At 44.4% G+C, this 16,544-nt stretch overlaps 1 protein-coding gene across 2 annotated transcripts in view; it reads left to right on the top strand.

The window, feature by feature from the left end:
* Positions 1-16,544, top strand: part of ca10a (carbonic anhydrase 10 (inactive)a) — a 723,416-nt gene that overhangs the window by 43,512 nt on the left and 663,360 nt on the right. For both annotated transcript variants that reach the window (XM_088000831.1, XM_088000832.1), the window contains exon 2: positions 12,587-12,661. In XM_088000831.1, coding sequence (XP_087856957.1) covers positions 12,587-12,661 — 75 coding nt within the window. The remainder of the gene's footprint in view (positions 1-12,586; positions 12,662-16,544) is intronic.

Raw genomic sequence — 16,544 nt, 5'->3', positions numbered from 1 at the left:
GCAGCCTTCACAGCCTGAGGACACCTTCAAGTGTCTCCCATGCAATTGAGTGCTTTTGAGGCAGGGTCACTGTTGGCATGAAGGAAAGATGGCAGCCATTTTGTGCACAGCAAGATCTTTCAAGTGATTAGATATTTGATTATTGTGCGATCTTTGTGGAGTGAATAATGCTGTCCAGGAGACAAGGGAGAACTCCTCTGCCCTTGTTCAGAATGCCAGCTGTAGGATTTTTGTATAGAGTCATACCACGCAGATAAAGGCCCTTCGGTCCAACCAGTCCATGCTGTACATAATCCCAAAATAAACCAGTCCCGTCTACCTGCTCCTGACCCATATCCCTCCAACCCTTTCCTATTCATGTCCTTGTCCAAATGTCTTTGAGATATTGTAACTGTACCTGCATCCACCACTTCCTCAGGAAGTTCACTCCACATTCGAACCACCCCGTGTGTAAATAAAATTGCCCCTTATGATTTTTTTAAAATCTCTCTTTAAAATATGCCCCCGGACTTGAATTCCCCCACCTTAGAGAAAAGACATCTAACCATTAACCCTATCTATACCCCCTCATGATTCTGTAAATCTCTGAGAGGTCAAACATTACTTGCAGAGCCTCATTTTAATGTGGGATATAAATAACAGCAGCACAACCTCAATCTGAAAACAGGAGCATCGGTCTGGATTATACACACAGATCTCTGCATTGACACCTGATGCCACACCATACAGAGGTGAGGGAAATCAGAGGGATCACAGCAGAAATGATGGTCACTTGGCCTACTTGATGCTGTGCCCAGACCTTGCAATGTGTAGGGTCTTGGTGTACACCATCTTGGGCTGGAGGCCTTCGGTTGGTTGACTGAATTCACAGACAATTCCAAACTGGATTTGTTACGACAGAATCAGAGACAACCAGGCGAAGCTATGCAACAGTACCTTCACTTTCATCATCCCAGTCAGCATTATTTATTGTAAATAATCATCGCCCCAGCACTGATCCTGTGGCGCTCCAATATTTACAGATCACTACTCTGAAAATATCCCCTTATTCCCAGTCTCTGTCTTCGGTTAGTTAGCTAATCTTCTATCCGTGCCAATATACCCTCTCCGATACCATTCTCTGACACTATTCCAGAATCTACCACTGCATCTATTATGTCTGGTGCTGGGACTTGTCTTATCCTTGGATTTATTCCATTACGTCCAGGGGATATGTCAGCCTTGCCCTCCATTAAATTCCTGAGCATTATCTTCTCTAGTGATATTATTGTATTTATTTCCTCACTGTCTTTTGCCCCTTAAATATTTAGAAATTTGTGGCATGCTATTCATGTCTCCTAATGAAGACTGATGCAAATATTTATTTAAATCCTCTGCCCTTTCCTGTTTCCCCGTTATTAATCCCCCAGCCTCATTCTCTATTAAGCCTATGTTCACTTTGGCTTCTCTCTTAATTCCTAATACAGTCAGTTCTTCTATAACACAATGATTGTATTCTTGTGCAGCCCCTGTGTTATAGAAAAATTCCACTTCAGAATCAGCGCTGAACGTGTTGACGATATAATTACGTCTCAGCCAATACACATTGTAAAAGATTGTGCTGTAGAAACAGCATCCTTAATTCGTCAATTGTGTTACAGCCAATTTGCATTGATGAAACACACGTTATAACAGAAAGACCTGTATATTTAAAGAAGCTCTTGCTCTCCATTTGATAATACTTGCTAGTTTTCCCTCACTGTTCATTTTATCACCCTTCGTTATTTTTTGATCATTTTTTACAACTCCCCCACTCCTGTAATTTGCCAGTAAGTTCTGCCAAAGTGTATGTTTTTCTTTCAGTTGGATCCTGTCCTTAACTTCCCTGGTTGGACAGGTTTGGTTTTCCCCTTCCTAGAATCCTTATTCCTCACTAGGATAAATTTTGTCTCAATCCTGAATATTTCTTAAATTTCTGACATTCTTCATTGATCATCTCTTCTGCTGGCCCCTTTCCCAGTCCCACTCCAGGCAACTGTGCTCTCACTCCTATCCAATTACCCTCTCGTCAATTTAGCCGTTTTACCAACCCTGAACACCACCCCCTGCAGTTTCCCCTCCAAGCCACTCCCCATCTGACTTGGAATTAAATCGCTGTTCCTTCACTGTCACTGGGTCAGAATCCTGGAATTCCCTCCCTCAGGGGCATTATGGGTCAACCCACAGCACATGGACTGCAGGGGTTCAAGAAGGCAGCTCACCCCCACCTTCTCAAGGGGCAACTAGGGACAGAGCAAGACAAAGATACATCCGATACGGGCAGATACGGGCAGGAAATGCTGGGTTCAGCCAGTGACATGAATGGGTAACAAAACATTCTCACTCCCAAACAAAATGCTAAATTCTGCCATGTTCTGGTCACCATTTCCAAGGGAATCTTTTCTTCTGACATGATTTATTAAACCTGCCTCATTACACATCACCAGATCCACAATAGCCTGATCCCTGGATGATTCCACAATAAATTGTTGTAGTAAACTAACCTGAAAACACTCTATGCGTTTTTTCTCATGACTCCCTCTACCAATTTGATTTTCCTAATCTACATAAATTTTAAACTCATCCCTGATTAATTTACTGTCCTTCTAAGGTGTCCTCATTATCTCCTGATTTATTCTCTGTCCTACACTATATTTCTAAGTCATCCAGTGCAAAGCAGTCTGTTTGACTTGGCACCACATCCACTCCCTCCACCACCGATGCTCAGTAGCAGCAGTGTGTACTATTTACGAGATGCACCGTAGAAATTTACCAAAGATCCTCAGACAGCACCTTCCAAACCCATGACCACTTCCACCCAGAAGGATAAGGACAGCCCCTTCAAGTGCCCCTCCAAGCCACTCGCTATCTTGACATGGAAATATATCGCCGCTCCTTCACTGTCGCTGGGTCAGAATCCTGGAATTCCCTCCCTAAGGGGCATTGTGGGTCAACCCACAGCACATGGACTGCAACAGTTCATGAAGGCAGCTCACCCCAACCCTCTCAAGGGGCAACTAGGGACAGAGCAATACAAAGATACATCCGAGTATATCAGTGAAGAGCAGGAGTAGACCATTTCTCTAATGAAGGGCTTTTGCCCGAAACGTCGATTTTCCTGCTCATCGGATGCTGCCTGACCTGGTGTGTTTTTCCAGCACCACTCTATTCCATTTCTCTAAATGCTAGTCCAGCCAAAATTTCTACAAAACGTGAATGAACTAAAAAAGATTGTGGCAAATGGACTTTAATCCAGTGTCAGTTGTCCACTTTGTCACTGACAGTATAAACCAGGTGACTGTCCATACAGTGACAAACAGTGGAGGGATAACCAGATTCTGGATAAATAGATTATTAAGGTCTCATTAGATTAGATTAGATTCTCTACAGTGTTGAAACATAACTAGAAACAGAAGATGATAAAAAAAGGAAATGGATGGCTGGCCTTCACAAAACACAAGGAGTTGTAGCGATGGACCATGTCCTAATCCCTGGTGAGCCCACACCTGGACTAGCTCTGATCCTAACTCCTCAGGAAGGATCTTTCGGCTTTGGAGTGAGTGCAGTGTGGATTCACCAGAATGTCCCTGGATGCCAGGGAGTGATCAATCAAACCAATTTTACAAGTCTCCATCTTGAGGAGATTATGAAATGATTTGATCAAACTTTCTCTGCTGCTGAGGGACACTAGGATTCGGGGACCTATTTTGGAACTCAATCTGCACATGGTCATCGATGTTCCATCAATTGTTCATTTTCAGTGGGAGTTTGATAGATTTTAGTCATTTACTGAGGAATATGGGTCAAAGGCATGCAGGTAGAGAGATCTTGGGTTTGCCATATTCCTGCTGAACAATGGAGCAGGTTGGAGGTGCTGAATGGCCTCCTGTTCCTGTGTCTTGGAGGTGGGTGTAACACAGAGACAGATCACCGGATCAAGTCAGCCTTTCTGTCTCAGTGTTCACAACACAGGAAAATTAAAACCTTTGAAGACCCTCAAAATTAACACCCAATGGTTCCGAATCAGAAGTTTGAATACCAGTACCAGACTCTGTAAATAATCAATTCTGGTCACGGAGTTTGTTGTTTAAATAAAAGATCATGCAATTTGTTAGCAATACAGTAACTTTAACAGAGCAATAAGTAAACAACAAAGTAATCTAATTCATGTCTATGATTTAAACCTTTGTTTCCAACCCCATTCAGGCAGACAAACCAGCATAGTTCAGGGATAAATAAACGTAAGTAATAAAAGTAATCAAACTGCCCAAGTTACTTCACCAGTATCACAATGGCTTTGTTCCACAAGAAAAGATGATTATTTCTGGGTTGACCTTTCCGAAGATATTGATCAGTTCATCTTGAGGAGGTTTCAGTGATACTTACAACTTAGTTTCTATTCTCTGATCTTCCAGTAGCTGTTGCTGGGAGATTCAGCAGAGAGCTTTCAAACCTTCATGTTGTAGCATCAACAGCCAAACTCCTTCTCTCAGGATCACAGTGCAAACTCTTCAGTCCCTACTCCCACTGTTTGGCTGTCATGTTCTCTCCCAGACTTGCTGGCACCTATTCCCAGGCAATGACCTCATTCATGACCAAACATTTGCTGTCTGCTGAAACAGAGTTGAGAGTGTGGTGCAGGAAAAGCACAGCAGGTCAGGCAGCATCCGAGGAGCAGGAGAATCTGTGCTTCGGGCTCCAGGAATTCTGATGAAGGGCGTATGCCCGAAATGTCGATTTTCCTGCTCCTGGGATGATGCCTGACCTGCTGTGCTTTTCCAGCACCACACTCCCAACTCTGATCTCCAGCATCTGCAGTCCTCACTGTCTCCTGTCTGCTGAAACATCCTGCTTTCCCCAATCTCAAAGAGAAGCTTTTGATCAAGGACCAAATAACTTCCAGGCCTGGCCTTACAAACAAAACCAGCTTCTCTCTTCTTCTCAACATAAGGTGCTACTCACCGTCCAAACTAAAATTGATGAAAGGAAATAAAACTGATGAGAAGCCAGTGAGGGTTCTAGCAGTGCCTAAGATTTGGGAATGCCGTGGGTCAGTGAGATGGTTAAATCTACGTGCCTATGTCCTGAAGAAGGGCTCATGCCCAAAACGTCGATTCTCCTGCTCCTTGGATGCTGCCTGACCTGCTGCGCTTTTCCAGCAACACATTTTCAGCTCTAAATCTACGTCCCGGTCTGTTTTAGTTTGTCACACGAATAATGCAGCTGGGAATTCTCAGGATAATTTGTGCTTCGAGCATGAGGATAACGGAATACCTCTTCATCACCCAAACATTCCCAGGCCCCTCACTGTCACAGGATTGAATTATGTAAAAACACGGCCTGTACTCAGTGAAGCTCCAACCTGCTGATGAAAACTGGTAAGTTAGAATCTCCCAAAATTAAATGAGTTACTCCTTTGGTTTGTGTCTTGCACTGTCCCACGCTGACTGAAACTGTGGACATGATTTCCCATCTGGGTCGGGCAGAGTGCCCCAGCCTGGTCAGTGTGTAATTGTTCTGCCAGGCAGGTACAGGTGTAGAGGTTGAGTTGGTCTCAGCATTCCCTGGGTATGGAACACCGTATTGGCCCAGAATTGCTGTTTATTTGGTTCGAGCAGCCGCTCAGTGAACCCGACCCCTTTAGCTCCATGTCTGGGAGGGGGGTGGTTATCCCACTCCATCCCCTGGGGCAGTGCAGTGCTGAGGGAGTGCTGCCCTGCTGCAGCTGCTGTTGTCCAAGGTCAACTGTTACACTGAGACTCTGCAGGAGGGTGAACCCAGTCCAACAAGATGATTTCGAGGATGTTCAGGAGGCTCCTGGCCAACAGTTTTCTCTCAACATTCACCAGAAACAATCCAGATACCCTGGGGAGTAATCTTACTCCTGAATGAGCGGCAGAGATGTAGAGCTTTCTGCCACCTGATTGGCTGCTGTGTTTCTGATAAGGCCAGAATGACAACACAACTGCAGAATGTCTTCCCTGGTCCAACGTGCTTGGGGATGTGCCAGGTTCTTTCTGAATGCAAACTCTCTCTCCTTCTACCAAACCCCTTGTTCATGGCACTCAGGTGGGTGCATGGATAGAACCATAGAATCCCTACACTGTGGAAACAGGCCATTCGGCCCAACAAGCCCACACCGACCCTCTGAAGAATATCCCACCCAGACCCATCCTTCTACCCTATTACTCTACATTTCCCATGACTAATGCACAAAGGATGTTACAAAGATGCTACAAAGAAAAAGCTGAAAGAGGAAGAATATAAGAACACATTCTCTCATAAAGAGGAAACAGTTTGTTCACTTTGTGGATCTAACTTATTATTCAGCTCTCTGTACAGAAACTGAGAGGATTTTATAAAACGAGCCACTCAGAGGCAGCTAAGCAGTGTGTCCTACACTACAGCAGTTTGCTGGAGAGCAATCTGTCAGGGTTGTTATCCCATCAGCGTGGCCAGCAAATTGTTACGTTAATAAGGTTTTCTGGAACTAACAATATAACATGACAACTGTACGGTGAATGTGTCGAGTGGACAAGGCTTTGTTCAGTGAACAACTTGATGATTCCCTGAATCATATCTAATGGGATCCTGGCTGTACACAGATCACCAATAGCAATGATTCAAGCCTGCATTACACAGAATCTTCCAGAGAACACTAGATTACAATCTAATGCAGAGTTCAACTAAACATGAGAACGAGTATTAGACTGGAATCTAATCGAGGGGTTCAGGGTGGTTTATATACAGAATAACAGATACCCAGGAGGGAGTTACAGACTGGAATCTAATCGAGGGGTTCGGGGTGGTTTATATACAGAATAACAGATACCCGGGAGGGAGTTACAGACTGGAATCTAATCGAGGGGTTCGGGGTGGTTTATAATAGAATAACAGATATCCGGGAGGGAGTTACAGACTGGAATCTAATCGAGGGGTTTGGGGGGTATATATACAGAATAACAGATACATGGGAGGGAGTTACAGACTGGAATCTAATTGAGGGGTTCGGAGTGGTTTATAATAGAATAACAGATACCCCGGGGAGGGAGTTACAGACTGGAATCTAATCGAGGGGTTTGGGGGGTATATATACAGAATAACAGATACATGGGAGGGAGTTACAGACTGGAATCTAATCGAGGGGTTCGGGGTGATTTATAATAGAATAACAGATATCCGGAAGGGAGTTACAGACTGGAATCTAATCGAGGGGTTTGGGGGTATATATACAGAATAACAGATACCCGGGAGGGAGTTACAGACTGGAATCTAATCGAGGGGTTCGGGGTGGTTTATAATAGAATAACAGATACCCGGGAGGGAGTTACAGACTCGAATCTAATTGAGAATACCAATTCAATGGGAAACTCAACATTTACACTACATGAGAGGGGTGTGCTGATTGTTTGGCAGGTGGACCATGGAGAATGCATCTGTTGATGATGATTGACAGTAAACTGCCAGTCTTTGTTTTAATTTTAAATGAATCATGCTGATTCTGATTGGTCATAGCATTTCCCTGAGAAATGAGGCAGTGAATGGCTCGCACCTGTTTTGTTGAGTTGAAACAGATGCAGTGTGCGTATGTGTTTGGTCTGTCTGCATACAGCATGGGTCCATGCGAGTAGACACAGCTGTGTCACACTGCAAGCCCTAACTGACAATCCGAAATTGGTTGTCATTGCAATTTTTCATACACTCAGGATTAACCAGCAAAAGCTGACCAACTCCAGAATTCAGACTGTGTATTGTGAGTTTTACACGTGTGGGTCGGATGGATATGGATACTGTTTGGCTTGTTGTAAACAGCTACAGGGATTGCTCTGTGTTGTCTTTTGCATCACTATGAGGATGTGATATACTTTAAGGGAAAAACTCATTGCTGTAAGATGGCATATGAAGTGATGGTATAAAGATGTCAGTCATCACCTTACTGAGTTCTCCTGCACAATGAAATGCTGAGGGACTGTGCTGCAGGACACTGGTGTAGCCCAGACACACCAGCGCCTATGATTGTAATATCTGTACATACCAGGAGCTGGGATAAGAGACAATTGAATTCCTCAGTATGACAGGGCACAGGTCTCATTCTAAGGTTATAGGAACTACCTCCCCAGGTACAGCAGGTTGTGAGGGCACATTGTGAGTGAACAGCAGTGGGTGTTTATAAAGAAGTGTTGCCTCGGTCCTCGATATTACATGTCAGACTAGAATCTCATCAACGTCAATGAAAAAGTGAATATACAGTTGTTTAAAACCTGTCCCTGGTCCTCTGCCAACATCAATAATTCAGGATGAAGGTTTTGCATACTCAGAGCTGGGAGAGAATTTTAACGTTCCATATTTAACCTTTAAACTTGTGTTTTACAATCTTACTCAGAACATGATGTGACAGGAATGACACTTGTACACAGGGTCCAAGGAAGATGATTGGGATGGACAAGGAACTTTTAGCAGATGGAAAGAGCAAGGGGAAGCTGTGATGGTCCTGAGTACAAAGGGACGTGGAGTGGGAGGCAGAGAAAGACCAGGGATTACGGATAGACAATGTCACCACGTGACTCACATTGAGATATCCTGCTGGATAGTGAAGTCAGTTTTATTAGATTCCCTACAGTGTGGAAACAGGCCCTTCGGCCCAACCAGTCCACACTGACCCTCCGAAGAGTAACCCACCCAGACCCATTTCCCTCTGACTAATGCACCTAACACTACGGGTAATTTAGCATGGCCAATTCACCTGACCTGCACATCTTTGGACTGTGGGAGGAAACCGGAGCACCCGGAGGAAACCCACACAGACACGGGGAGAATGTGCAAACTCCACACAGACAGTTACCCGAGGCTGGGATTGAACCTGGGACGCTGACGCTGTGAGGGCAGCAGTGCTAACCACTGAGCCACCGTGCCGCCCCATTGTGCGTTTGATGTTTATATAATGGTCTTCACAGCCTCAGGGTATCCGAAAGTTTTTTACAGCCAATGGGATCTTTTTGAATTGTTGTTACTATGGTAACACAGTAAACAAGGTGCCAAGTTTATACACAGAAAGCTCCCACATGTTGTGCTGTGATAAGAACCAACCCAAGATGCTGTCCTGAGCTCCCCAGGCAGCAGCGTAGCATTCCCTCTGCACTGACCCTGGGTGGGAGGTGGAGGGGGTGTCAGCCGTGACCCATGACCTTCAGATTTGGGTGTCAAAAAGGGATCTGCAAACAAATCCTTCTGTATTCTCGCCTCTGAAAAACACTGTCCATTTTTCTCATTTTCAGAACATGGTCCAAAAGTTACAGTCTGTTACAGCCTCCACCTTTGAAAGAGATTAAATCCCATTTCAAAACTCGATTGCATCCCCAGATATATGACACCTCATGGTTTGGACAACAAAACATTAAGTGTACATCCATTCATCCCCAGTCATCTCTTACACAGCCCCCCCCACAGCTCCTATGTAATTGGTTATTATCTTTCTCATGATTCCCTTGTCCTTCCTTCGATCGAATCTCCTGCATTTGCTGCTCACAATGTTGCCCCTTTCCAAGTCTGAGAGCAAACACAGACTGGGAGACCATTCTATGGGACATTTGTACTCTGTGTGTACGATGAACCCTGAGCTCCCGGCTGCTCGCTATTTCGATAAAGCCACCTGCTCCCACGCTGACATTTCCGTCCTCAGATGCTGCAGTGCTCCAGTGAAGCTCCACGCATACTGGAGAAACAACACCTCGTTTCCCATCCAGGCACTGGACAGCCATCAGGTGGAGCAGGATCAAAGGACACAGAATTTATTGCAAAAGCACACAGGCAGTCAGGCAGGCAATTCATGTGACATTTTATACATTCCTTCTTCACAAATAGAACTAGTCTGGCTCAAGATTAGGATACATACAGACATTTGGATATAGGTTTGCTCGCTGAGCTGGAAGGTTCATTTCCAGATGTTTCATCACCGTACTAGGTAACATCTTCAGTGGTCCTCCAGCCAAAGCACTGCTGATAATTCTTGCTTTCTATTTATGTAATTGGGTTTCTTTGGGTTGGTGGTATTATTTACTGTGGTGACATCATTTCCTGTGGTGATGTAATTTCCTTTTTTTTCGGGGGTGGTAGATGTGGTCTAACTCAATGTGTTTGTTGATAGAGTTCCGGTTGGAATGCCATGCTTCTAGGAATTCTTGTGCATGTCTCTGTTTGGCTTGTCCTAGGATGGGTGTGTTGTCCCAGTCAAAGTGGTGTCCTTCCTCATCTGTATGTAAGGATACTAGTGAGAGTGGGTCCTGTCGTTTTGTGGCTCGTTGATGTTCATGTATCCTGGTGGCTCGTTTTCTGCCTGTTTGTCCAATGTAGTATTTGTTACAGTCCTTGCATGGTATTTTGTAAATGACATTAGTTTTGCTTGTTGCCTGTATATGATTTTTCAAGTTCATGAGCTGCTGTTTTAGTGTGTTGGTGGGTTTGTGGGCTACCATGATGCCAAGGGGTCTGAGTACTCTGGCAGTCATTTCTGAGATATCTTTGATGTAGTGGAGAGTGGCTAGGGTTTCTGGACGTGTTTGTCTGCTTGTTTGGGGTTGGCTCGTTGAATATACAGACCAAATATTGAACTATAGAAGCAATCATCCCAACACCCACAAACGAAGCTGCATTAGAACATTATTTCAACGAGCCAACATACACAGTAGCACAGAGGAACTACGCAGAGCAGAGGAAAATCACCTATACCGGGTATTCAAAAAGAATGGGTACCCAATGAACACAGCCCGCTGATTTCTCAGCAACAAACCCAAACAAGCAGACAAACACGTCCAGAAACCCTAGCCTCTCTCCACTACATCAAAGACATCACTACAGGAAATGATGTCACCACAGTAAATGACATCACCAACCCAAAGAAACCCAAACACATAAACAGAAAGCAGAAATTATCAGCAGTATTTCGCCTGGAGGACCACTGAAGATGTTACCTCGTATGGTGATGAAACATCTGGAAATGAACCTTCCAGCTCAGCGAGCAAACCAACATGCAAAATCTTCTCAAAACTCATAATACATACAGACACTCAGCTCACACCTTTAATGCATTGTCTGAGCTGAGACGTCACTTTTTTTTATACAACCTCAAATTATCTCGAGAAGGTGACCAAGGTGACTTGGATTTACATATTAATGAATTGAAATCTGCAAACCATTCTAAAAGATTTTTTAAAAATCACACGACACCAGATTATAGTCCAACAGGTTTATTACGTGGTGTTGTGTGATTTTTAACTTTGTCCACCCCAGTCCAACACCATGCCTCCACATCATTCTAAAAGATAATAGACAATCGAGGTTTGTTCAATATATTGTTTCAGTTGCATGACACTGAGATCTCTTGCAATAAATTCTGTGTCTTATGATCCTGCTCCATAGCTACCTGATGAAGGAGCAGGGCTTTGAAAGCTGGTTTTTCCTAATAAAGCTGTTGGACTAGGATCTGGTGGTGTGTGATTTTTTAACTTTATCAGAAATTTTGTAAGTGTCACCTGGCCAGCCGGTGCCTGCTCTGAAAAAGTGAAGGCAGATTTGAGAAGGCAGATCGAGCAGCAGCATCCGAGCCAGCACACAAATCATCTCAGCTCAAGACCCACTGAAAGACCCAGTCTCTCCCTCCATCCCTGTTTCATGTGTGTGTGTGTGTGTGTGTGTGTGTGTGTGTAGGGGGAAGGTGGGCGTTAGTGGTTATACATTGGTTAGTGTTTTAGCCTGTACAGTTATCATCCAATGGTTCATAATTGTTTGTCTGGAGATTTGTCATAAATAACCATTCCTGTTCAGAACCCAAGTCTGTGTTCTCTATGACCTGGGTCTTTGGGGAATTGCGAAATTCAATGTACCTTTCAAAATGTTGAATTTTGTAATGACTCCGAGAATAGCAGGGCTTGATTTTCAACACACAACCTCATTGAGACTGACCAATCAGAATGTAAATAGAGAATTTCCTGAACCCACAGTCAGAGAGATCGTAGTCACCCTGAGAGAAACAAAGACTGAGATGCAACAGACTCCGAGCAGGGACTGCTTCAGCAGAGGGATCAGCTTTACAGACTTGTATATGTGAATCATTAATTCCGATCTCTGTATGTAGAGGAGTGCATAAGAATGACATGACCAATTGTATAGATCTCAAAATAATTTTATGAATAAAGTATATTTTTGAAATTAAAAAAAAAATAATGTAGGGCAACTCCCAATCCATGAGGAGTGACCATTTCAGAGTTTTATCCATGGGATTAAACTGAACCACAAAGAATTTGCAATGCTATCTGTTGTAGCTCTGAACTTTACACAGTCCTGTCTGTGGTATTCACATGGTTTAAAATGCTCAGTACATCTGGCAGGATCTGAGGAGAGAGAATACCAGTTAATGTTTGGAGTTGTTGAACATTCCTCTCTGTGTGTCTCTCACCAGTCACTGCTTGACCTGCTGGGAGTCTCCAGCACTTACTCTCTTTATTTTGGTTTGTAGATCTGTGATTATTAACTTCTCTTGACTAATCTGGTTTGACTTTGCTTAATCTTTCAGCTCAGCACAACTCTCACACAGTCAGTGAAGGATGGTGGGCATATAAAGAAGTGGTTCAAGGAAGCTTTATCCCAGGTGAGTGTTTTTATAAATGGCAATGTTCTTTATCCTTATAGCTAGCCACAAGGCACACCAACTTCTACTGCTGGGGCAAGTCTTTTTCAAATCAAGTTTCTCGGGCATTTTAATGGCACATCTCAAAGGCAAGTGGGAGTAGAACATCGAATTTCAGGCCCAAAGATATGGCCATTGCTCCTGTACCCCCAGACCACTATCTTCACTCATGGATACCCCATTGACTGACATCCAGTCAATCAGCTCCACGATGAGACGCTCACTTTCCCCACCAGGACCAGAGAAAATCCCCCCTCCCTCACAGCATCCACAGAAACAAGCAGTTTGGTTCATTGACTCAAGGTCAGCGTTTACTGAATCCCGTATTCTCATAATCAGATACTGTCATAGAGGCATACAGCACGGAAACAGACCCTTCGGTCCAACCAGTCCATGTTGAACATAATCCCAAACTAAACGAGTTCCACTGACCTGCTCCTAGCCCCTATCCCTCCAAGCCTTTCACATTCATGTCCTTATCCAAATGTCTTTTGAACATTGTAACTGTACCCACATCCACCACTTCCTCAGCAAGTTCATTCCACACGCGGACCACCCTCTGTGTAAAAGGTTTGCCCCCTTGTCTTTTTTAAATCTCTCTCCTCTCACCTTAACAATGTGCCCCCTAGTCTTGAAATCCCCCACCCTAGGGAAAAGACACCCACCATTAACTCTATCTATACCCCTCATTATTTTATAAACTTCTGTAAGGTCACTTGTCAACCTCCTACCCTCCAGCGAAAAAGGTTCCAACCTATTCAGCCTTTCTTTATAACTCAAACCTTACGGCACAGTATGTACTGATAAATCTCTTCTGAGCCCTCTCCAGCATAATAATATCCTTGTTATAATTGACCAACCAGACCTGGACACAGTATTCCAGAAGAGGCCTTACCAATGTCCTGTACAACCTCAGCATGTCGTCCCAACTCCTACACTCAAATGTCTGAACAATGGAGGCAAGCGCGCAGAATGTCTTTTTAACCACCCTGTCTACCTGTGATACAAACTTCAAAACATTATGTACGTGAACCCAAGGTGTCTCTGTTCTACAACACTACCCAATGCCCTACCATCAATTGTATAAGGTTTGCCCCTGTTTGTTTTACCAAAATACAATATCGTATATTTATCCAAATGGAACTCCAGCTGCCATTTTTTAGCCCATTGCACCATTTGATCAAGATCTCTTTATAATCTTAGATATCCTTCTTCACTGTCTATGATGCCATCAATCTTACTATCCACAAACTTACTATCCCTTATCTTCTATATTCTCATCCAAATCATTTATATAAATGACAAACAAAAGTGGACCCAGAACTGATCCCTGTGGAACACCACTGGTCACAGGCCTCCAATCCCCCTCCCCATTCCCTTAATGGATTGATGCTGCACAGAAAGAGGCCATTCTCCCCATTGTACCTATGCTTACTCTTTGAAAGAGTGTCCCACGTGCCATCTCATTCCCCACAGCTCTGTGAATCTTCCCTCTCGGTATTTATCCAACTCTCTTTCGGAGGTTATTACTGACACTGCTTCTGCCCATTGAGGCAGACAATGAGAACAACTCCATTTGTCACCTTTCATTCTTCTGCTAATGCTCTGTAATCCCTCTGCTCACTGATCCCCACCCCAGAAACAGTCTCGCCATATTCACCCTGTCACAATCTTCATGCTTTGTCAACTGCACATCACAAAGGCTGTGGGCCCTGACAACATTCAGGCAATAGTACTGAAGCCTTGCCGCTGCCCTAGCCAAGCTAATCCAATACAGCCTCAACGTTGGCATCTACTCGACAATGTGGAAAACCACCCAGGTATGTCCTGTACATAAAAAGCAAGATAAATCCACTTCCTGGCCTACCAGTCTACTCTCCATCATCAGTAAAGTGATGGAAGGAGTCATCAACAGAGCTATCAAGCAGCACCTGCTCAGCAATAACCTGCTCAGTAACACCCAGTTTGCGTTCCCCCAGGGTCACTCAGCTCCTGACCTCATTACAGCCTTGGTTCAAACATGGACAAAGGAGCTGAATTCCAGAGGGGAGGGGAGAGGACATTCTTGCAGTATATGCAGGATAGCTTTATGGTTCAATACACAGTGACTCAATGGTTAGCGTTGCTGCCTCGCAGCACCAAGGACCTGGGTTTGATTCCAGCCTCAGGCAACTGACTGTGTGGAGTTTGCACGTTCTCCCCGTGTCTGCGTGGGTTTCCTCTGGGTGCTCCGGTTTCCTCCCACAGTCCAAAGATGTGCAGGTCAGGGTGAATTGGCCACGCTAAATTGCCCGTAGTGTTAGTTGCATTAGTCAGAGGGGAATGGGTCTGGGAGGGATACTCTTCGGAGGGTCAGTGTGGACTTGTTGGGCTGAAGGGCCTGTTTCCACACTCTAGGGAATCTAATCTAACCTAAAAAAAATACATTGAGGAACCAACTGGGGAAAAGGCCACAGAAGCTGAAATTATGGAGAAACTTGTCAGGCCTGGCAGTGTCTGTGAGAGAGAAACAGAGTTAACCATCTGAGTCCAGGGACCCTTCTTCAGAACATTGTGATGAATGGTCACTGGGCTGGAAACATTAACTCTGCTTTCTCTCCATAGATGCTGCTAGACCTGCTGAGTTTTTCCAGCAATTTATTTTCTTTTTGCTTCAGATCTTCAGCATCCATAGTTCCTGGTTTTGTTTTCTGAAAAGGTCATCCTTGACTGGGCAGAAATGGGTACTTGCAGATACTGGAGATTAGAGCCATGATCAGAGTGGTGCTGGAAAAGCACAGCAGGTCAGGCAGCATTCGAGGAGCAGGAAAAGTCGAAGTTTTGGGCAAAACGATTCCTAATGAAGGGTTTTTGCCAGCAAGGTCAACTTTCCGGCTCCTCGGATGCTGCCTGATGTGCTGTGCTTTTCCAGCACCGCTCTAATCTTATCCTTGACTGGGTATTGTGCAACAAGAAAAGGACAATTGACAGCCAAGTTGTTCTTGCATAGGATAGGCTGGAAGGGCTGAATAGCCTGTTCCTACTTTACTATGCATGGTCTCTGAGGGGAGAGTGACTATAAAAGGATAGAATTCTTCATTAAAATGGAGAGTGACAAAGTTGTTTCTGAGACTAGGGATCCTGAATTGAAATAAGGGAAATGACAATGGTATGTGGCACAATGTAACTGGGGATCGTTATTTAAAAGGATGATGGAAGATAAGCAATGGCAAACATTTCAAGAATGAATTGACAAACTGCAAAGGTTATTCATCCCAGACTGGTGTGAAAATAACCCAGGAAACATGGTAACACCATGGTTCATGAGGGAAGTTAGGGTGAGTATTGCGTCGTTGGAAGAGGCATACAAATTGGCCAAAAAAAGCAGGAGACCTTTGTCCCAGTTAATTCGAACCTCGTCTTGTCCATCTCATCTTCCCTTGATGAACCAGTTTCCCTCAATCTCTGTCTGTGAAGCCATGTGAGGAATGACAGGAGACCAGGCAGTTCTAGAATGTTCATCCCTGTTCCAGACCTGTCTCCCTCCGCACCCCGTTTATATTGAAAGGGTCAGATGCGGGTTTCTGACTCTGGGGTTGCCAGGGAACAATGAGAAGGGGTTGTTTACTCTGAGACTGTAGCTGAGGTAAAAGCATCAGTTGAAACCATCCCCTTGACCCAGAGCTGAGAGTGGGCAAGCACTGGCGATATGGTCTGCTGGACCTTGAATGTAAGCATCTTAAATGACAGATTAAAGCTTCACCATTGACTTCTGCGAGACCACAGGGTTCTGCTCTGGCTCCAGACTGAGGGAGACTGGAAGATCAAATGGAAATGAGTGATTCTGGAAAGTGCAGCAGTTACT

Source organism: Chiloscyllium plagiosum, unplaced genomic scaffold (assembly GCF_037043375.1).
Source record: "Chiloscyllium plagiosum isolate Xiang-an unplaced genomic scaffold, Cpla_swu_hap1 HiC_scaffold_25, whole genome shotgun sequence".
Taxonomy (NCBI): Eukaryota; Metazoa; Chordata; class Chondrichthyes; order Orectolobiformes; family Hemiscylliidae; genus Chiloscyllium; species Chiloscyllium plagiosum.
The sequence above is the reverse complement of the archived record's forward strand: the minus strand, read 5'-3'. Positions and strand labels throughout refer to the sequence as shown.